A 23,387-nucleotide genomic window follows, 5' to 3' on the forward strand; every position below is an offset into this window, starting at 1 on the left:
TAAGCTCTAATTTTTTTCACTAAATCCTTTTTATCAATTATAAAGGAATAATAAATGAACTAACAACTACTCTGATATATGTTTCTGTTAATCCAAGTGTATATTACCTAATTCATGTTAGGTGTATCTTATCCTAACCCATGCATTCATCTTGAAATCCATTCGTGTTTTAATATAAATTTTGTAATAGTAATTTTTGCCTGAGAAGCATTTTTTATTTCTTACTTTTAGAACTGATCTTAATAAGTAATCGTTGTGCTCAATAATTCTAATATTGACAGAATATAGTATGCAAATTTTCTTTTAAACTAATCTTTAACCATTAAAAACAAGTTTTATCGCCCAATTTGAATTTTATTTATCTGAAATATATAAATCCATTAATATTTTTGTATATAATATAAATACGTATAGGATAAATAGACATTTAATGAATACGTATAAACAATCAAATTTAGCTGAAATGATCATATCAAAACACAAAATTATTTCCTGCATATGTGTATTATTTACTTAATTTAAAGAAAATTAAATAAATCTATTTGTTGCTATTAAATGATTGTGTGTGAAAAGTTATTTTAGATTTTGGACGATATTTATTACAATCGTAAATATTTGAAATATAAGTTGAATAAGATTTGCCAACCGATCGCATTTTATTTTTACTTTTTATTTTGTATTTTGTATTTTTTGTAAATTGTTTGTCGTTATAAGTTACATATTTTAATTGTTAAACTTAGCAAGAGCAACTCCCAACAAAGTTTAGTTTTTATTTGTTTTACAATTTTTTTGTCTTTTTAATATACATACATTAATTATATATTTGTATTTGTTTCAAGTAGCAAAATTTATATGTTCATGTTTTCGTTTCTTTTTAATTTTTTATCATGATTTTTTTCTTTTCCTTTTTTTTCATTTTTTTATTCATTTCCTTGATTTATCAAAATTGTTAAAGATTCTGTAGACTTTTTTTAATAGTTCAACAAAAAAAATTTCTTTTCGTATAATTCAAAATATAAAAGAAAGGAAACCACCATAGCATGTGTACCATGAGAGTACGTTGCTTGAAGATCTATTGATCTCCCTTTTTTTTATATTTCAAATGGTGTTATTGCTTTTTTTCGCCGGTAATAAAAAGTTTGTTGATTTTAGTTCAAGTTAAACAAAGTGTAAATCAATACAAGACGTGTAAAAAAAAAAGAATTGATAAAATGAATTTCCAGAAAAATCCAAGACAAAATAAAACAAACAAATTATTTTTGAAAAGCTGTTATGTTTAAAATTGAAGGAAATTTTACAATTTTTTTGGTTCCTTTTTAGATTTTGGAATTTTTAATCTATGAATTTTTTTAAATTTTTTTGAGCTTAAAGTGTATATGTTATTAAATTTAAAATTTTAGCGTCACATGTTTAACTGGTTGGTTCAGTAACACGATGAACTTGAAGAACAGCTACAGCTTCTTCAACCTTAGCTTTCAAAGCCTCGTTATCTTCAATCATGTGCAATAGCTCAGTGTTTTCAATTTCAAGCAACATGCCAGTGATTTTGCCAGCTAAGTGGGAGTGCATACGCTCAATCAATGGGTAAAGACGCTCGCCCAACAGCTGCTTCTGTTCTTGTGGTTTAGCGTTGGCCAATAGTGATGCCAAAATTTTATCTTGACCTGAAATAAATTTTTTTTTTATTAAAGATGTTTTTACTATTTATAAACAAATCAAAAAAACATTATTTTTTTTTTAAATATTTCTTACCCTTTTGATGAATTTGTTGTCCTTGCTGGGTAGGTGGAACTTGTTGAACAACTGGTTGATTACGTACATTAGATGTGTACTTGTAATTAGAAGTACGTTGTGGTCCTGCTGCAATTGGAGCACCTGCCATTTGCATATTAGCAGCAACTGTTGGTTGTCCTGTTATAGCACGAGCACCAGTTTGACGCATAGTATTTGCAGCAGCAGCTGTATGAGCTGCTGGTACAGCTTGTGGTTGTGCACGTCCAGCGCCACCAGTTGGGCGGAATTGTGCTCCTCCAGTAGCTGCCATAGCTGCATTTTGGAAGCCAGCTGCTGCTGCAGCATTAGCTTGAGCAACGCTTTGTACACCACCAGTTGGACGTACTTGTTGTGCCCATCTTGGTGTATTACGCATTGGTGTTACTTGGGGACCAAAGAAGCGTTGGCTAGGTGCCATTGTTGGTACAAAGAATCCACCAGTTGTGTTGGGTTGATAAATTTGACCGATTTGTTGCATACGTAAACCAGACATATGACGCATATATTGTGAAGCTAAATGAGCTTTACGGACTTCCTTACTTTGAGCTATGGCTACATATAGGGGCTTAGAACCTACAACGCAACCATTCATTTCAGTTACAGCACAAGTGGCTTCATGATGTAAATTGAAGCAAACAAAACCAAAACCCTTTGAACGGCCCTCTTCATCAGTCATAATCTTAGCTGAGGTAATAGTACCGTAACGAGAGAATGCTTTACGCAAACGTTCATCATCAATGGAGTCGTCAAGATTCTTAACATATAAATTAACACCATAAACAGATTCATGACGTTTCTTCTTGAGTTCCTCGAATTTACGTTTGAGCTCTTGCTGACGTTCAGCTTTCTTTTGAGCGCGAGCAACGTAAAGCATTTTACCGTCACCCATATCTTTACCATTAAGAGCATCTACAGCGGCTTCAGCAGCTTCAGTTGCTTCAAATGCAACAAAACCAAAACCCTTGCTCTTACCGTCATCCTTAATCATGACCTAGTTAAAGAACACAAATTTAAAAATAATATATAAAATCGATTTCAAATTAAATAAATATATATACATATAGTTAATTTTTAATGTGTAAAGACTTATATAAACAAATTCATTTTTAAATAAATAAATAATTTATATAAAAACAATATATATAATGAATAATACATATATATATAATAAATATTAATAATAAAATTGAAATATTTTTGAACACTTTTTTAAAAATAACTAATAATAAAATATAATCATAATAAAAGATGTACTATATAAAAAAAAATGTATTTAGTATTTGTTGACGAATATAATCAATTAAAAATTTTAATAAGTTATACTAACTCCTGTTTTAATTTTGTTATTTATAATTATTCATATAAGCCTTTACAATTATTAAAATAGCATAAAAACATTCAACCTTAAAAAATTTATAAATATATATATATTTACCTTGTAGCTAGTTATTTTTCCATAGGGTTCAAACAAATCCTTCAATTTCTCATCATCAAAATCTTCACCAAAATTTTTGACATAAACATTTGTGAAAAGTTTTGCTTTCTCACCGAGTTCCTTCTCACGCTCCTTACGTGGAATAAACTTACCAACATAGACCTTTTTAGCGTTCAGCAACATACCGTTTACTTTCTCAATTGATGTATTTGCAGCCTCCTCGGTTTCGAAATGGACGAAACCATAGCCTTTTGAATTACCCTTCTCATCAGTAGCTACCTTACAGCTTAAAATATTGCCAAATGCCGAAAAGGTATCATAAATTGCCTTATTATCAATACTCTTATCAAGATTCTTGATAAAAACATTGCCTACTCCTGAGCGACGAAGAGAAGGGTCACGTTGAGACCACATAATACGTATAGGTTTGTTACGAATCAAATCAAAGTTCATGGTGTCCAAAGCACGTTCAGCTAAAATAATACAAACATTTAGTGATTATAGTAAGTTTAAATTTAGAGTTGGGGGAAAGAAAATTATTATTACGGGATATGGGTGAGTTCTCATTTGCAAGAGACATAATTTAGGCCTTAAAAATTAAAAATAGTTACGCTATGAATACAATTTTTCTTGCTAATGAAATTAAAATTTAAAATTTCACTGTTTCTAATGATCAATATTATTTCACGATGCAAAACTAAATCTAATTCTGTATTATTAGATTAAAATATAATAAATTAAAACACAGTTAATTATTTTAGATATATTTTTTTAAATTGAGGCATATTATAAGCAATGACAAGTTGATTGGTATAAATAAATTAAAAAAAAAAAATAAATCCATATTTTTAAAAATTATGATTTTAGACGATAATACTTATTTTCACTCACCCTACTGTCAAAAAAGGGTCAATAAATTTACACAAAGTATTAAATGATAAGTTGGCAAAGATAAAAACAACATGTATATATTCTTGAATGTTAGTATAAAAATAACCAATCAAAGCGATATTTGCCTGTTTGTGTTAATATTCAAACTAAGCTCCGTTTTTGAATTAATCGAATAAAGTTTTGCTCATTGAGATTAAACATGATTCATTTATTTTTGATTGTAACCAAGATAGATGATGTAAAAAAGCTATTAGTCATAAAAACTCTCAATGATATATACAAGTTTATATTATAGACCTACAAATAGGTAGAAAGGAAAACTTTGAACAATAGATGAAAGATTGTTTGCAAACAATTTTTAAAATAAAAAAAGGAAAACTTTGTGCCATTATAATTCTAAATTGGTATATGACAAACTATTTAGATGATGTTAATTAATTTTTTTACTAAAATTGTTTTTCAGATAAACTTTACTTTAGACACACCATATCGCAGATATTACAAATGAAGCTCCCCATCTAATGTACACGATTATTCATTTCTTAGACTAAAGAATCAACTTCTGGACTTATTAGAGAAAATTCTGTATATATAAATATATATACCATATATATGTTAGAACGAAAGTATTTAACATTTTCTATTCGTTTGAATTGTTTTGGATTTGAAACGGTTACCTGAAGCAAAGCAAGGAATTAAAATTTCAGGGAAAATACGCGACGTATTTTACAATTTTACTGCAATAATGTGGAAAATATGTTTTGTTCATAGTAGTTTTTATAAGTAAGGTACTCACTACCTGCCAGAAAATGTTTGGTACTGTGTATTCTGAAAATTCGGATGTATATAGATGCCCGTTACCTGTTCTGTCGTTGTAAAAGTGATAGATATGGTTAAAATGTAAGAAACCCAAAATGCGTACAGTCATCACGTTGCAAAGTATCAGCGGACTAACAACAAAATATTGCTTTTAGCTATTCACAGTAAGCTGATTACAAAGACAAGCTAGAATATATCATGAAATTAATCAACACAATAGATTTGAATACGTATTATTTGCGAATTCTTCTCAAAATTGTACTATTCTTGGAAAATTAAGGAAGTAAAACATTTCGTTTTCAGTCGAAAAAAAGTTTAAATCCTATATATAGTATTAAAACAGGTATTGAAAACGTGAAAGATGATGTGCTGTATATTTAGGAGGGTATAATTCCATGGATAATATTTGAAATAATAGCTACTATAATTTGCATGCATTTGGCAATAACATAAAAGAATTGAACTGGGAATTTTTGATGTTTTTGTTTTAAGAATATGCCATTATGATAGCGCACAATTGCGCTCTATAATAATCAAAGAGTGAAACTTCTGCTTGGCTGTACAAAATGTTTGAGTAGCCCGTGTTGTAGATAAGTTATATTAAATAGTTTTATATTTAAAAAAATATATACATATATAATTATATAAACATATATAATTTAAATTATATATATTTAAATTTAGAAAATTTGTTTTGAAAAATTATCGTTAAAAAAACGTTAAAACGCTGATATTTTCATTTTACTCTAATTCAAAGTCATTTATAGAGAACTCAAGCTAAAAGTTATATCTTAACTTATTATTATAAAAATAATAATGTACTTTATTCAGCAGATGATCATACTAGCAATTGCTTTAGTCATTGTTTTTAGTTTAAAATATATGTATCATTTTGCCGTTAACAAAGTTTTATAAAAAAAAAGTGCATTATAAATGTAATTCTGTCACTTCTGCTAATATTTTATTCAATATTAACAGGGTAATTTGAATCTTTTTTATTATAGCAATTTTTTCTTAATTAATGTAAAAATAATATGTTTTACACTAACTAATGGGTATAAATTGCTGTTAGTATTTAATTAAAAAAATATTTGTTATTCTTCTACTTCTGTAAAAATTTTATATACAAAATTTACAGGGTAAGTTGAATGTTTTTCTAGCAACTGTTGACTTAATCAGAATAAATAATTTTTAAGTTTAAACTGATCAATGGGTATTAAGCTGCCGTTAAATTAGTGTATTAATGTGTTTTTGTTTATAAATAATTAACTCATACATATACGAGAATTCTTTAATGCAAACAATAAAAAAAAAGCAACAAATAAAGTAATAAACAACTTTACATTTAAAAATTTATGTAAACTTTTAAATGTGCATTATATGAAATCTAATATAAACTTAAAGAGTCATTGACTTTGGCAAAATATTTACAAAATAGTGAAAGTTTGATAATAATATAAACGTATATAAATTGTCAGTATTTCATTCAACATTAATTGTGAAAGCGCCTACCACTACTGGTACATTATTTTTTTTTGTTTTTGAAAAAAACGTGGTAAAAAAATTTATGTTTAGACTTTATATATTGATGAATTCTTTTAAATTTACATATTTTTTTGATAAAATACCATTGTTTTAAATAACAGGATTATTTGTCTCTTCTCTTAAATATAGAAGAAAAAAATACGAGCCCCAATCCCAAAGAAATCAATTTCAACTCCTACTGACAACAATACCATTATGAGCTAAAAGTTTCGCGCCCGAATATGAAGAAGTTTTTTGACAGCACAAATATTTTACGATGTTACGCGCAGCAGCTTAAAATACAACCCTGAAAGTGATCAGTTCTTTTTACCGTTAAATATATATTTTTTTGTAGCGTTTACGGACAAAATACACATAAATATAAAAATACATTTCTTTTAGACATTATTGGAATAGTTTATCCATTATATGGTATACTTTTTGTGTAAATTAATAACTGTTGCTGAAACGTAAATCTAACACTATGTATCGAAGATCATAGAATCAAAACAAAGAATTGAAAACGTACGAACTGTCAAATTTGCCAGCCACAAAGGACGAGTTACTAGCTGAATACATCGAAAAGATAGCAAAGCAAAATATAATTAAAAAAGAGGGAGAGGACTGATTGATTATGTAGAAAAGAATCGCACAATTATCTTGTGCACAAAATACGTATTGTGATTAACAAAATCCTTTCTAAATTAAAATATTTTCGACATCGTAACTACGAAAAAATGTTTTAATGGGTAAAGGAAAACAAAGTTTTATTTGACACAAAACAAGAAACATCGGCTCAAAATTTGTAAGTCGCATGGCAATTCAAAAATTGTTTCGAATTTTTTGATGATCTTTCTCACTCGTACAATTTGCAGTTTATTTTTTCTGTTTTTTTTAAAATTATTAAAACAATAATATTCGTCGTAAATAAATTTTCTAAATTCTTTAAACCCCAATGCAATATTCATATCGGCACCCTCGACATATTGCACTCCATTTATTTTTTAATTTGTACTTAAATACACTTGGAAGGCGTAAGTAATACTATTCTTACGTAATTAAAAACATCTTTTTTTATATTTTTAATGTAATAGTGGCAGATGTGTTTAAGATTTTGTATTCTATATTTGCATTCAAAATTGCATTATAAATGCATTTTGCACTACCAAAAACTGGCTGATATGTGTACTCGTCTGTGCCGTTCCTCGTCCCTTAGATAAAACAACAACATCAAAAGAAGTAAACCGTCTCTTTTTGCTTTTTGCTAATTGCTGAGTAAGGTTTTCTTGAAATTAAATTTTAGTATAAAATAAAATTTTTTTCGAAATCATATTTTCTTAATTATCATTTTATATTGCAAGCTTGATAAATTTCATCACTTATAAACAAAGAAAAAAAATATTTATATAAATAAATACCAGAAATTTTTCATAAGAAAAAAAGTGCATTATAAATTCCAACAAATATTGAAATATATATAATGGCTGTTCGTGGCAATCGTAATTCAGCTTAAAATCGAAATACATATGAAATACTGATAACAAACACAAACAAACAATTTTATTCATGCACTTGAAAACACATTTACTCTATTTTTTTCTCTTGTTTAACTTAAATAGATATGGTCTTTGTTTATACGTTTGTGACTTATGCATTAGTGGAGACCTCACACATACATTAATACAATACAATAAAAAAAAATATATTCTTTGTAGTTGTGTGAGTCATGCAAAACAGATATAAAAAAAATGCATTTAAATATTTTATTTTCATTTCCTGCACATTATATTATTTAAATGCATTTTATCAGTAGTTAATTATTATATATAATATAATATCACTTACCATCTGCTGGTTGCTGAAAGTTAACATAAGCATAACCTAATGAACGACGTGTAACGACGTCGCGGCACACACGAATTGACAATACTGGACCAGCGGTGGAAAACTTTTCGAAGAGTCCAGACTCATTGATGTCTTGATGTAAATCACCAACATAAAGTGAAGCCATTTGATAATTTGGACCACCTGATTTCATCTACTGCCAAAAAAAACTAGTATAGTCTTCTCCTTTTTGATGGTACAAAGAGAAGAGAAAAAAAAAAGCGAATCTGAAAAGAAAAAAATTATTAATCCAAAAATCTGAATGTATCTTAATTATTAAATTTACAAATTTTTATTAGTTGTGTAAATTTTCAGAGAAATCATTAAACAAAAATCAATAATTTAGGTTATAATACTAATTGACGAGTACCACGCGTTATTTTTTAATGTTGGCAAATTTAGAGAACTTATCGATATTGTTTAATGAAAATAAAAACTTACTTCTTTACACTTAGCTCGATTTTTGCTACTTTTACAATTTTTTTTTTGTGGATTTTTAATAAATTTTAATATTTTTTTTGTATTTTTTTAAATTTTTTATTCACAAAAAAACGTGATTAGCCGTGTGCCACAAGCCTAAACACGACCGCTCACTAAAACGGACTCTTCGCGTTTGATGTAAAAGCGAAAATGGACGAGGTTAACCAAAATGGCGTTGGAAAGAAATTTTAATCATTGCCATCTTATATTATTTTTGACATTAATATCGATACAATACATAAGCATGCATGACACCCATGATGTGATTGATATTACACAATAAATTTTTTTCAGTAAACATTATATAATTCATATATGTACATAATTTAAATAACATTTTGTATACAATTTAATTACAAATTTTGTAAAGCTTGTTAAGTAAATAAAAAACATATTTTTTGATATGTTTTTTCAATATTTTTCAATATTTTGCATTTTCAATATTTTTAAATAACTTTGTATCATATAATTTATAAGTTCATTTATTCTTAGGTCGTGTGCGAGTTAGGCTAAGTTGCGTTCTAAATGAGGGAAATACTAAGTTGTGCCGATAATGTAGTGATGTGTCGATACGTGTTGATAAATGGCTAAATGTGTGCAGTGCAAAAAATCCCAAAAAATCTCCCATTTGGTTTAGCATCAACTTAGCCTAACTCGCACACGTCCTTAATTTATTTTTTTTTAACATTTAGACATATAGTGCAACATAGGGCATAGAATAAAGGGGATGACGTGGATATATTTTTAGTCATATTAATTTATGATAGATCATGATCCTGATGATGACTATCAAAGATAGTCGAAATATAGAATATAATAAAAAATATTAAACGTTGAATTATTTAACAAAAAGGGACTTTTAGCCGGATTAAAAAATATGTAAAAAACAATATAAAGAAACAGGTCGAAAAATAAACTTAAAAAAATTTTTTTTAATTATATATTAATTTTTTTCATGACACGATTATAAATATGATTATTATATATAATAAATACTTCTCATAAATAAATAAATACTTAAAAATAAACTTATAACTAAGTCTCTACGTTACCATATTCAATACATAAATTAAAATTTATAATAATAAGCAACTAACGATTTAACAACAAATTATTTAATTTCTGATATATTCTTAAAAACGGCTATGTGACAATACTTAATTTTAACTTGTTAAGTAAAAGCCAATATGAAAACTTTAACATGTTAAACTCATCCAAAAGAATATATGGATAACAATAAAATTTTTTGCAATCACAAAATGATAAGAATATAATATATTATAATCTTATCTCAATATAATTCATAGAAATTATGTATTCCTGCAATTTGAATTTTTTTGTTCAAACGCAATCTTAAGATTTTAATCATTCATTCATGACTGAAATCGCTTAGCCGTTCAGTATTTTGCTATTTCGCTCAACATGTATGACACCATACCAATGCAATACCTAAACTTTTAATTTTTTTCAATTTTAGGTTTATTTTTGCAATCTCTGGCGAATCAAAAAAATCACTCCAGTCTTAATAGATATTAATATAGTCTGACGGTTGAAATATATAATAAATCCTGTGTACGTAGTATTTGCATATCAAATGTAGGATCAGTAAATAAAAAAATGAATTTAAAACTGATTTAACAAAAAATAATATACACAATATGTATATATGTGGCTTCATATATGAATAACTTTTCTAATTAATTTTTTTAATGATTTACATTAATTTTTCTTGATTTTGGTTCAAAGAATATTTAATAAATTCAATACCAATAAATTATTGAATTTTTTTTATGCTTTTATGTACAGAAGTTCGATTGACTGTATGATATTGTCTACATGATATACATTTTCATTTGGAGAACATTATCACTGGTATTGTTAGAGTTTATCGATAACCATGAACCACGATTATTTTGTTAGAATGCAAGCAAAAACCCAAAAATAATAGTTGTAATATATGTTGATTATTTATGTATAAAAGTACTGTTTATTTTGTACCTGACTAATTTTTTAAACAAGACGCTTTTATTTATCACGACGATATAGACATAAAAATTTCTTGTTAATTTAATATTAATTAAGTGATAGCGTTGCCACACTCCAAAATAAATTTGCATTTACAATAGGGGTATTTAGGCAACTGATTAGTTGTTTAGTTGATTAAAAAACTTCATATAAAAAATATTAAAATTTTGATATTAATCTGTTGCTTGAACGACCCAAAATGCATAATCTGATTAGTTTGTTGTGTGTAAAACCTTGGCAGCACTCGTATCAACAGCAAAAGCGAAACATATGTTAACAGTGCATTACTCAAATATTCGTAAATTTTAATATCATTTAATTTTATCATATAATTTATCATATAACTAAAATTGAAAACGTGTCATATATCAAAAAGTAGAATATTCAATTTTATACTTTTTAATTATATTTTATTCCTTTAAAAATTATAGTTTTACTGGATTTTATTTATTAATTTATGTTACTATTTTTGAATTTTCTTTATGAGACACCCTATGCTCATAGCGCCGACACTTGGTACTGGCAGCACTATTAATCAAATTTTCACTAATCTGAGAATCTCCGAAATAGTAGATTCTCTGCTTAGTTTCTTTTTTGTATGCAAATTTTTGTTGTAATCATCTTACTAAGCAATTATTCAGTTGTCTGAATACCTCTAATATGTATATATATCGTATAAAAGACAAGTATGGCTTTAGAGAATTAGTTGTTTTTTTATTAAATTATTTACGTGTTATTTCAACGTTATAATTGACACTCTTGACAATAGCTTCAATTAGTCTTTGCTGTGATGTCGAAACCAACTTTATAACTAGTTGCGCTGAACTCTCGAAATCAATATTGGTTGCATACTTATCTGCGTTTCAGCAAACTATGAGCAAAATCTTCTTTGCTGTAACGATACATGTGAAAGTAATTGGCAACGCATCAAACATGTCAGCGTGTTTGTTCAGATAATTTTTTTTTGATTTATGTGAATAATTTTGGCACAAAAAGAATAATTGAAAAAATTTTATATAAAAAATATGAAAATATATAAATAAATATAAAATCTGCTGAAATATCTTAATGTTTATTATGTTTAGATTTCAAAGATGTACTACTAATTTGGCGGTTATGTGTGCATAGAAAATATAATTACTCTTTGTTAGTTATACCTATTTCAATATATTTGTTTATAAATTCCAGTCAATAAATATAAAACAACCGTGGTGATCACTATCGGACGAGTGCAGAGAAGAAGATTTATATGTTTTTGTAATATATGGCAAATACAAATACCTTTCATGAAATTGGTATTTTTTTCCGGAAGCTACGTAAAAATTTCCGTTCGTAATTGAAAAATAAGTGCTCCAAACCATAGCAATAAATCTTATTAATAATTTCTATTATAGTGTTCTTAAAGTGGTATCGATGTCTGTAAAGACTAAGACAGAGAACTACCACTTCCACCTTCAGTGCGCATGATCACATAAATCCATTCATTATAGTATGTGGAAAAAGAATTTTAAAAAACATAAAGCTGTGCCCCTAACAACTCTACTGGGTAATGTCAATCATTTCAGTTCAGAAAATCTACACACATCGGTTTTCTCTCGATCGTGCATTTATTGATATCGTCTCTTTTATTTAAAGAGGTGAGCCTCTTCCTTCCTTATCCCTTGATATTGTTCGTACACAGCTCGCGTAACCTCTTCGTAGCAGTAGTCTCGTGACACTCTTCAGCGTACCATTGGTTCCGTAGTAAGGAACGTTGGAAATTAAATACATCTTCCGCAGTCGTGCATAGAGAGTGAGAGATATGTCCCCATTGAATGCTGGTAATATCGGGACGGAGAGATTGAATAATTAATCGGATATCTTCTCGCTGTGACAACTGTAAAAATTAGAATCCGGACAACTAGTAGCATATAAGTAAATCGTAGTTCATATTTTGTTTGCCAGTGTCGTCAATGTTCTAGAAACATTAGCAGAATCTTGCTATTTTAATCTTATAACCTCTATTGGTAGCTGATATTATGTGATGGCTGCCAAATTCTGTATACAATCAATGTTAAAGTCTTGAGGATCGGAGTTAATGTACGCACTATTGATGTATTACTCAGCTGGTACTGGGTACTTGCCATGGATTCTATGTGGAGAATGTGGGACAACTTTGATTGAGCACGACATGATTACGGTGGAATTTTCTTAGTTAAATAAAATAAATTTAGCTCCTGGTTTTGGGCTTAGAATAGAGAGATTTTATTTACAATTCCTAGAAGTTAGTTTACGCATTTTAAATCATTTAACATATACTTTGTTCTTTTTAATAGAATTTCAAAATAGCCTATTAATTGATGCATGATTCGTTCGAATTTTTTTAAACGATGGTAAGCGTCGAACCAAACTCATAAACTATTTTAAATAGCAGTGTTTATTGAGATCATAGCTCCCACAATATAACATATATTGTATTTGTATGTTATGAAATATAAAATAAAAGTATTTCTGAAAATTATAAATTATATATCATTTTATTTTATTTCTTTATTATATATATTACACATTTTTATTTTTTGATTATTTATCGTCGTTTTGATTTCGAACCTTTGCCTTTTTTTGATTTTTTCTTCTTATCCTTACGATAACGTCTCCAATATTTTTGTATAAATCGTGCTGCTCGATTCATCATAAATAACATTAACATTTCCTCTTGTCGGGTTTTTTCCTCCTTTTCCATTTGTTCCAGAACTTCCAAATATTCTTTTTCTTTTGAATTGTACTTTTCCATGAACACATCATATATCTCTCGAATATCGCTATATTTCTTATCCAGATTAATTACATCATAAGTCATTTCACTAAGAGTCGCGTCGTATCTTCTAATAATGTTTTGTAATTGAGTTTTAAGTGCTGTTCTAGAATACATGAAAAAAATTAAAAAAGTTAAATATAATATTGTTATGATATTATATATCGCTACAATAAGTCAGTTGCACGAGCTATTCATAGTAAAACTTAAGTAAAAACCAAGTAAAGTATAAACTGAGAGCGCAACAGAAATAAAGTGCCAAATTACTCTCTTTACACAGATTTTAATGAAAGCTTTGTGTAAAGTCTGGTGTGAACACCACTGCCAAGCAAATAAACAATACACAAATTTGAATTCAAACCACTACAGCTGATTCACACATCAAACTAATTTTACTTGAAATAAATTGCACGAGTAAAGTCTTTGTAGCATTTTCAATTTTCGACAGGGATGTTACGCTGTCTCAGATGCTTTCATTTACTCGAAAATTTGAGGGTAAAACGCACTTGTGTATACACAATGTTACTCAAATTTACCACGAGTAACTCGTGGAACAGACCTATTATATATTCGCTACAATATATATTAAAATTATATTTAACTTCACCTTACTGTAATTATTTCTGTTAGATGAAAAAAGAAGAAATAAAATATAATACAAAACAGACATTATATGATAATCAAGCAAATAGGTATATGCATATGTGTAAAAACAACGCGAAATTAATACGAAATAGAGAGGAGAGTTCTTTCCGAGGACTTCAAATGTATTTGAACATTTGAAATGTTTAATTCAAATGTTCAAATTATAGCATATTTATTATAATACTCCCTATTCTTTTCATTCACTCAAAAATTTCCGAGTATGAATAAAGTTTCCGCTTAGTACTAATTAACCACACAACGTGCGAGTAATCGCATAATTGATTGTTAGATATAAATTAACTTCCTGTGAATAAAATAAGTAAGAATTATTTACTTTTCATCATGCATACTGAACTCTTTGTTGAAATCATTTTTCATTTGGGTCCTGTACAAAGTTTCCGTTTCTTCAAAGGACTCGCGTAGTTCGGTTTCAACTTCTGATTTTTTGTTTCGTATTGACTGGAATAACTTATTTGATTTATTACTGAAACATAAAATAGTTAATACACAAAAAATTATGCTCATATTTCATATATTGTGTATTTACATTTCATCCCTTATGGTTAAACTGTTCTGCCACTTTTCGCGAGCCAACATTTCTCCATATCTTTGAATTATTGCTTTTTTCGCTGCAATCTTCCAAAGAAAAGTTATTCTCAACCTACTTAACAATTTGTCAGTATCTGCTTTTGAAATAATTAATAATATATGACAAAATAAAATTTATACACATTGAGTTTTACCGTTGATTGAGCTTCTTAAATTATCATTTCTATGCATCCATTGATATATTCGTTTTTCACTATGTAGTTTCAATAATTCTGATTTTTGCAGTCTCTCAGCCATAATAATGTATAATTTGTCAAAAATGTAGATACATTTTGTTGTTTCTTCATTATTGGAGGTCACCCCATCATGTAATATTGTAAGAATATTTAAGTTCTCATAGAAAGCCTCAATTACCTTATGAAAAGAACTATGCAACTGAAGCTCTCCGTCATCTGAGGGTTCAATCTTGCATTAAATAAATATACATATAATGTAATTGTAGAGTATATTCTTAACTTTAGTAATAATTTGAGGTTAGTTTAATACTTACTTTGTTCTGAAAATATAAATTAATCAAGATTTCGACTTCATGTTGTTGGTCTTCAGTAATAATTATATTTTGATTATGTACTAAATGAAGTAACGAAAGTGAAATGCGTGCTTTTAAAATGGATTCTTTTATTATTCTAAGTATACTTGTCATTCTGCTTCCAAAATCGAAAATGTTAAACGACGCAGATAGGAAATTAAAAAGATTGATTACAGACAGTTAAAAAACTTCTTATTTCGTTTATTATTATTTTTCATGTTGTTATGGAAATATATATATGTTTTGAGGAATTTAATAATAATTTAATTTTATTAATATACATAAGAATAATATTAAAATTATATTTTCTAGTATATTCCTAACATTTATAATAACCAGACAGAGAAAAGACTGTCCACCCAAATTAATCAAATATATTAAAAAATTGGACCAAAAATTTCTTTCTAAGATTCCGATGATAAAGAATATTTTGCTTTAAACTTGGTGTAGTCGTCTTGCATGTGTCACAAGCATCTGCTATTTCCTCTATATCTCTGTCAACAATGTTCCACCAAAAATGTTGTGCTGTTTCATCCTAACTGCATCCCAGTTCCCATCGTGAAGTACCCTACATAATGTTTTGAACAATATGCGTGCCACTACTATTGGAAAAAACTCTGAAAAAATATCAGATCTTGTATGATTAAATATAATTAAAGGTGGAAATGGAGGAGTTTGAAGCCAAATTAATTTGCGGTTTGTAATTTTAACTGTAAATTTTTGTTGCTTTCAATGAAAAATGTAAATTTTTGACAGCTAAAATTACAAACAAAACTCTCGTGTGATTCCAGTATAAAGCAACAATATTGTACAAACTTTTTGATAGGTACAAATTTGATTCATGACATCATAGCTAACACAACGAAAACAGGATCTGCTGATAACCTTGAAACAGCATCAGCGATATGTTATCTCAGCTATAAGCTTATGTGTATATCAAGGATGTGATCCATGAAGAATATATACTAATAACGTAGAAATTTAAATTGTTTCTATTTCCCTCAAAGTCACTTTCCTCAAAGTGATTGATAATTTTTTTGTGCGTTTATTTATATATTAATAAGAAACAAAAAATTCATAAATTGAAAAAGGATACAAAAATAAAATAAGAACCGATCTTTTCAAGATAACAATATATAAAAAAATGAACTTAGTTTTAAACTACTTAAGTAACAGTTAAATTTGCAATTTTGCACCAGTCTTATTATGAAGATCTGTCTATATAGTAATGTATATATACTCGATATTACAGAAACAACTCTCTACATCGGGGAGTTGTTTCTCAAGGTGCGTCATAGGTAACGTGAATCTTGTATGTTGGTGTTACAGACGGCAGTACTTTTGACCACTATAAATGTCGTAGACGAACTAATTATAACGTACGTTTTAAGTTATTTTAAGCTGGTGCCTACATTGTTCTAACTGCTTTTTGACATAGTACCACTAGATATACCCCCGTGTGAACGGCTTGGGGCTAAAGTTGTAGCTGTCACCCATGGTATAAAAACCGTAGCATTCTATATCTGTCATCATTAAGCAGGTTCGATTTTGACTGAAATGAAATCAGGGTCATCAGCATTCAAGATTCCTCACAAACACGTAATTAAATAATATTCGTTTAATAATTTCGTTTTGCCGGAGTCGTCAGAGATACCGCTATTGGAATAGCATAGGTCCAGAATAGTTCAATTGGAACCAGATATTTGCCTAATCGTATTGATAACATACAACCTACAAATGGTCTTTTTGCCTGAAATTAAGAAGTAATAGTAAAGCCAATAGGACACAGACTGCACTCTTGCCGTCGCTCTTATGTTTAATTTGTGAATAAGTATTTGTATGTATGATTCGAACATATTTCAAATTATTGTATATTTATAAATAAAATATTATTTATAATATATAAATATACATATTTAATATTTTTAATTTATATTTTTGCACAATATATTTAACAAATATACAATAGTAAATACTAATTTAATAAAATATTCAAATTTTCTGTATTTTTTACATTACTTTAAAAATGGTACGTCTATTATTTCTTCTTCTTCTTCTTGCCCTTTGCGCCCTCTTCACCTTTTCCAGCCTCTCCAGCCTTTTTACCTTTTGGTGACTTAGCAGATTTTTCCGCCTTTTTTCGAGCCTTTAACTTTTTCATATATATTCGCCAATATTTCTGCAAAACTCGAACTGCGCGGTTTTGTCTGAATGCTTCCACTTCCTCTTCATGGCGACGTTCTTCTTCTTCTCTCACATTAACAACCAACTCTTGGAAAATTGCTTCTTCTCTTGAATATCTCGCCATAAATATTTCAAACTCTATTTTTTGGCGTTCATGAAAATCTTTAAGATATAAGTTCTCTTTCATTTTATCACCAATGTTTTGGTCATATTTTTTATTAAGTGACTGCAATTGAAGTAAAAGCTTATTTCTGAAACAATTTTTTTGAAAAAAACAAATTAAATTTGGAATCAATTTAGTTGACTTTCATACTGACATCAATATAAATACATAATAGGTCTGTTCCACGAGCTACTCGTAGTAACTATGAGAAACACTGTGTATACACAGGTGCGTTCCACCAGCTAATTTTCAAGTAAATGAAAGCGTCTGAGAAAATTGAAAATGCTACACAGACTTTACTCGTACATTTTATTTCAAGTAAAATTTGTATGATGTGTGAATGAACTGTTGTGGTTCACACCAGACTTTACACAAAGCTTTCATGAAAATCTGTGTAAATAGCGTAATTTGGCACTTTATTTCTGTTATGCTCTCAGTTTATACTTTACTTGGGTTTTACTTAAGTTTTAATACGAGTAGTTTGTGGAACAGACCTAATATTGATGTCATAACAACATAATTAAATACATTATAGATAATTATAAAAATATTTTTAATTATTATGAACACATTTATTTATATATTCGGCTATTTGAAAAGTATAAAAAATAAAACTGTGAATTAAATTTTTTAATTAGTATATATTCTTATCCAATAAAGTCAAACCTTGTTGTATCCATAAAAATATATAATTTTAATGTGACTTTGTTTTATAATTTCATGAAACAAAATATAGAAAAAAATTGATCTTACTACAGCAACAACTAAATTAGCTTCTCGAAAGAACAATAACAATAAAACATTCAATCTATGTGACTAAGACACATGTACTCTTAAGTTATTATCCCAACTTTTAAATCTTTTAGTGACAGATCGTTAGAAAGTATATTAATAAAATTGAAATACTTTAACACTTTACGTACTTCTCATCACGAGCATCCTTTTCTTGTTGAAGAAATTCTTTTATTGCTTTTTCGTATTGTAATTTAACCTTTTCCAATTCTTCTTCAAGTTCTTTTTGTTTTGCGAGGCTTGCAGTTTGTATGCCTTGAACACGTTTTGCCGACTTATCACTGTAAATAAAACATTTTTACATCATAAGTTCAAATTAAATTAAACACAAGTAATTCTTTACGTGTTCACTTTAAAATTACAGACTACAAAAACTGCTTTGGTGCTTTTTTTATTTTCCACATATATAAAAATAAATATTAAATTTATTCTTAGTAAACAATCTTATTTTTTTGGCTTTTATTTTAAATATTAGGGTTATTCACAAATTCGAGTAACAAACTCAATAACCGAATAAAAGTGCAACCAATTACGCTAACTCGTAAGTACACCTGATTGTGTCGATTTGTTAACGACAACTATTAAAATCAGCTGTGTTTTAATGAATTTGTAAATTATTGTGAAAAGAAAAAAAATTCAGATGTAATCGCTTTCATAACGAAATTGAAAAGTTCACATGATAAGGGATCACCTTGGCTGAAGTCTCGTATGATATCAAAAGGTTCGGAGAGACTCGATATAGACATAGTTGGCGCAAATCGTCCGGTCATCTTTTTTGAGATAAAGAGTACTAGGATTCCAATCATTTAGCATACTTTCGTCCAACCATGTTCTTTAGTCGCTGTATAGCAACACGCACTTCGTTATGGCTATGTGATGAAATTTCAACACCATAATTCTGGATTGGGGACCCGAAAGTATTTCTCCAAAGACGGAATTGATGTTATCATTGCCAGATAGTTGCTTGGAGAAATGTTCCTTACATACTTTCAGTACACTCTGTGTATCCGTAACCAAATTACGATTTTTGTCCTTACAGCTTCATGCACTAGGTTTAAAGCCTTGAGTCAGATGGTTGAGCTTTTGATCAATGTTGCGGACATCATTCCTTTTTCGACTGCGCCTTCGGCTATCTCTCTTGATCGCAGTTTACCGACATCAAATTTTTTCTCTGCATGGGAGCGATAGTAAACTGCACGCGTACCTTGGCTGCAACAAGGAAGTGGTGTGAGTTGGTATTTGAACCACGGAATGAATGTACGTACAGCACACTTGAAACGTGCCTTGCGTCAACCACGAAGTTACCAAACTGATTTCGTGTTGATTGATTTGGAAATAACCACTTCGCCTTATAAATATCGCTGTGTGGGAATCTGGTGGTATATAGAACTAGAACACTCACGTAGACGTAATAAGTTTAAACAGCAGTAAAATTGGTTCATATATTTTATCTACTTCTACTTGTCAAAGTAAATATATTGTCGCTAATAGTATGTTCCCCTTACCTTCATTAAAGCAGTTTATTTGATTTAGGTGGCTTATACTGATTACTTAGTAAGTATGACTTACGAACTAAATTTCATTAGCCATGCAGAGAGCTTCCGTGTTTTCTAACTTACTTAAAAATAAATCAAAGGAAATTAGACCAAAAATGTAAATTGCAAACATTAAAAATAAATTTTTCACAAGAGAAGTTACAAAAATTTGAATTATTTGTCATATGTATTCTATGTAAAATGTAAACAACAACAATTACAATGTAAACAAACGAAAGGTTTCCTAGAACTTTCTAACATAAAAGCTGTTTCACATGTATAAATCAACTTATGCTAATGGAAACAACCAAATTTTGATTTGGTTAATAAAAATTGACTTAGTTTCAGTGGGAACATTGTATAATGAATTGACAACTCTCACAAACTCCACTTTACTAGAGTTTGGGCACAGTAAAAGCTAATTTTTTACTTAAATTTTACTACAAGTACGTACTGGAAGAGATCTATAATATTTATTTATAAAAATATAGCTATATAAATTCTATATATATATCCAAATATATATATATCGATTTTTTCATTTGTGTTGACGTCCAGACCTTCAGTCGCCAAATTTTTAGATTCGAGCTTCGTTGGGCGACTGTGGGTCTGGACGCCAACACAAAGGAAAAATCGAATCCATATCAATTACGTTATTTGTCGTCACCACCTTCGCATATACAGTCAGTGCAAATGCCATAAAGTGGCATATTGTACACCGATAAATGTTTTATAATTTCACATAACAAATGATATTTACATTTCCTCTTTGATGCGGAGATTATTATCCCATTTTTTAAAGGCCAAATCTTCTTCCGTTTTATGTATAAGAACGTCTTTTGCAGCCATTTTCCAACGTAAACTTATTTTTTGATTTTTTAATTTATTTTGAAAAGCTATTAAAAAATATATTAATTAAAGCAATTGAGTTAAGCAATGAAATTTTTACATTTTATATTTGTTTTTATTCGCTCATTTTCTAAATAAAGTTCATGTATTTTTCTTTCCTTCTTCAATTCATCTACAGCCGTTTGCCGGAAACGTTCCTTTGCAATTTTAAATAATACGTCAAGACCTTCCAACATAGCTTTATCACCTAAACTGCATCTAGAAATCCAGTTAGGCAATAATTTAATCATTTCATAGTTTTCAAGAAACATATCAATTAGTTTAATAACTCTAAAATTTCGATGTGGTGGTGGTTCTCTAAGTACCTGTAAATAATTTAATCTAAAAAAAAATTTTCTGCATTTTTAAATTTTATTACACTCTTTTTAATATGCAAATAAGCATCCAGAGCATCTGCACAGGGTTCAAATCGACTTTTTTTTAAGCAATCTCGGAACAACCTGGGATTTTCAAATATATTTGGTAATATAAGTGAGATTCTTAGTTTTCGAATTGATTCATCAATAATTCGTAAAACACTCTCGACCTGTACATTTCGATCAGTGTTTTCATCTCCAGGAGTAGCTAAGTATGGGTTTGGTGTGAAAATTAATTAATTAATTTATTAAAATTTTTTTACCTTCCACAGATTTAAAAATATCGTCAGGAGTATCTTGCACAGGTTCCGGTACAATGGTAATCCGTTTTTTAGATTCCATTCCAATGCTGTATAACTTGAAAAAAATATAGATATTTTAAGTAAATAAAAATTTTATAAATTATGATTTATAGGTATTTTTTTTCAATGAAAAATATTTTCAAATTTTAACTTATTTTACTGAATTTGTCACCTACAGTTTTTAATTTTTAAAATGTCACTTTAATTAGTTAAACAAATATAAAGTTTTTATTCAGAATTAAAGAAAGTAGCTTAGAAAAAAAAAATCTTTAAAAAAAAGAAAAAAAATAACTTTTCCTTAAAAAAACTTAATATACCCTTAGAATCAATAGGTTTGTTGTAAATGATTTATTTGGTATTTTACCGCTAAATATTTTTCAACTTTGTTATAAATATTTTCCAATTTTTTATTTTTGCTCTAAATTTTAAAAAGAAAATTTTAAAAACGTCAGATAACATTCAGATATCAATTTATGTTTTTATGTCCTAAGTTGCTGAAATAATTATAGTTTATGTATAAAGTTTCATTCAATGAAATCAAAAATTCAGGCTATAACGTACGGTTTAATCGCCTAATCGATTCAATGTTGATATTTTCTATAGGTTGTTATTGTAACCCGAATCGTTCCACCATACTTGTAAACAATAAAACTTTAACGAAAATAATTTTTAAAAAATTTATGTAAAAGGTTTCAAAATTAATATTTAAATGAATATAAACTTGGTCATTAATAATATACTATTGGTTCTATAAATTTATTATAAGATTTAGATATGCCAGGGGTGAATATATTAGTAAATAATTTTTGACGAAGTTTACATTTTACTTATTTGAAATTAAATATAGCACAGACGTTATAGTGAAGTAAAATATTTAGGAAATTAGGGTTTGGGATTTAAATTTTTTTCTTATTTTCAGTAAAAAGCAATTCCAAATTATTTCAAGCCTTATAGTGATCATCAGTTGTAGTATGATTCGTTAGCAAATAAAAATTTAAAATTTTGAATGAATCTTCTACTTCATTCTTAAAAGGCTGATGAACAATTTCATACACCGAACCCTGTCCAGAATCGGATCCACTAATTCAATGCTATAATGCTCAATATTATCGTCATCTGTAGGAAAGCTTGATGTACAAATTTCATTGTCAAGCGATTGGCATTTGCACATAAGTGATCTTTAAGTGATATTGTATATCCCCCTTGATTTTCCTCCTCGCGAATATTTTACTATTCTAATCGTTCCAAAATATTAAAACAGCATATTGTGAAAAAAATGAAAAACGTGGAACTTCTTCGAGCAGCTCTAACACTAAAAGTGTTTGATCCAATCATATTTTTGTTCAATCGACCTGCTCGAACACAAATAAGTCATATTTGATTTAATTGACTATTTTTTTGACGGACCTGTAATAATTGTTGTGATATTATTTAAAGTTATATTGATCATAAATTGTTTCCTTATAAATATGGGGAAATTAGACTAAAAAATCTAAAGTAGATATTAATATTTTTTTAAACATTGTTCTTAATTGTTTTGAGAACTATAAGTTAATTCTAAATCTAGAATTTATGGTTGTTTATACAATTTCTTACAATATTAAGAAGTAAGTCAAAGTTTGTAATTATTCCTATTTTTATATTAAAATTTTATTTTTTACTAATTTATGAAATTTATTATTTGGATTTAGTATCGTCATATGTAAATACACACACTGTTATTTTAAATATATATGTT

The 23,387-nt window shown here is 28.2% G+C and overlaps 3 protein-coding genes across 4 annotated transcripts; all 3 read right to left on the reverse strand.

The window, feature by feature from the left end:
- Positions 1-333: 333 nt before the first annotated feature.
- On the reverse strand, positions 334-8,955 carry LOC119674327 (polyadenylate-binding protein). Of its 2 annotated transcripts, XM_038085461.1 has the most exons (5): positions 8,768-8,955; positions 8,288-8,553; positions 3,209-3,681; positions 1,753-2,764; positions 334-1,664 (listed from the first exon to the last, which is right to left on the reverse strand). In XM_038085461.1, the coding sequence occupies exons 2-5, from the start codon at positions 8,478-8,480 to the stop codon at positions 1,411-1,413; spliced, it is 1,932 nt and encodes a 643-aa protein (XP_037941389.1). In that variant the 5' UTR covers positions 8,481-8,553; positions 8,768-8,955; the 3' UTR covers positions 334-1,410. The 2 variants fall into 2 exon arrangements, with proteins under 2 accessions (XP_037941389.1, XP_037941390.1); XM_038085462.1 differs by lacking the exons at positions 8,288-8,553; positions 8,768-8,955 and adding an exon at positions 3,755-3,902.
- Positions 8,956-13,397: 4,442 nt separating this feature from the next.
- On the reverse strand, positions 13,398-14,867 carry LOC119674525. The gene is made up of 3 exons (XM_038085669.1): positions 14,818-14,867; positions 14,605-14,754; positions 13,398-13,731 (listed from the first exon to the last, which is right to left on the reverse strand). Exons 1-3 carry the CDS (start codon positions 14,865-14,867, stop codon positions 13,398-13,400), a joined length of 534 nt encoding a protein of 177 aa, XP_037941597.1.
- Positions 14,868-17,398: 2,531 nt separating this feature from the next.
- Positions 17,399-22,044, reverse strand: LOC119683954 (inner centromere protein-like). Its single transcript, XM_038097849.1, has 7 exons — positions 22,014-22,044; positions 21,611-21,704; positions 21,350-21,555; positions 21,032-21,296; positions 20,843-20,978; positions 18,679-18,828; positions 17,399-17,843 (listed from the first exon to the last, which is right to left on the reverse strand). Exons 2-7 carry the CDS (start codon positions 21,687-21,689, stop codon positions 17,447-17,449), a joined length of 1,233 nt encoding a protein of 410 aa, XP_037953777.1. The 5' UTR covers positions 21,690-21,704; positions 22,014-22,044; the 3' UTR covers positions 17,399-17,446.
- Between the last annotated feature and the right edge of the window lie 1,343 nt (positions 22,045-23,387).

Source organism: Teleopsis dalmanni, chromosome 2, assembly GCF_002237135.1.
Source record: "Teleopsis dalmanni isolate 2A chromosome 2, ASM223713v2, whole genome shotgun sequence".
Classification (NCBI taxonomy): domain Eukaryota; kingdom Metazoa; phylum Arthropoda; class Insecta; order Diptera; family Diopsidae; genus Teleopsis; species Teleopsis dalmanni.

Excerpts from the sequence above, each read along its gene's own strand:
- LOC119674525 (XM_038085669.1), bottom strand. The coding sequence starts at position 14,867 with ATGTTGGCTCGCGAAAAGTGGCAGAACAGTTTAACCATAAGGGATGAA. Across the intron at positions 14,755-14,817 it reads TTAACCATAAGGGATGAAAT|TAATAAATCAAATAAGTTAT; the intron begins GTAAATACACAA and ends TTTATGTTTCAG. Across the intron at positions 13,732-14,604 it reads TTCAGTATGCATGATGAAAA|AACAGCACTTAAAACTCAAT; the intron begins GTAAATAATTCT and ends CATGTATTCTAG.
- LOC119674327 (XM_038085461.1), bottom strand. The coding sequence starts at position 8,480 with ATGAAATCAGGTGGTCCAAATTATCAAATGGCTTCACTTTATGTTGGT. Across the intron at positions 3,682-8,287 it reads CTTTCAGCAACCAGCAGATG|CTGAACGTGCTTTGGACACC; the intron begins GTAAGTGATATT and ends GTATTATTTTAG. Across the intron at positions 2,765-3,208 it reads GAAAAATAACTAGCTACAAG|GTCATGATTAAGGATGACGG; the intron begins GTAAATATATAT and ends TTCTTTAACTAG.
- LOC119683954 (XM_038097849.1), bottom strand. The coding sequence starts at position 21,689 with ATGGAATCTAAAAAACGGATTACCATTGTACCGGAACCTGTGCAAGAT. Across the intron at positions 21,556-21,610 it reads TATTTTTAAATCTGTGGAAG|CTACTCCTGGAGATGAAAAC; the intron begins GTAAAAAAATTT and ends ACCCATACTTAG. Across the intron at positions 17,844-18,678 it reads AAGGATGCTCGTGATGAGAA|AAATAAGCTTTTACTTCAAT; the intron begins GTACGTAAAGTG and ends AAATTGTTTCAG.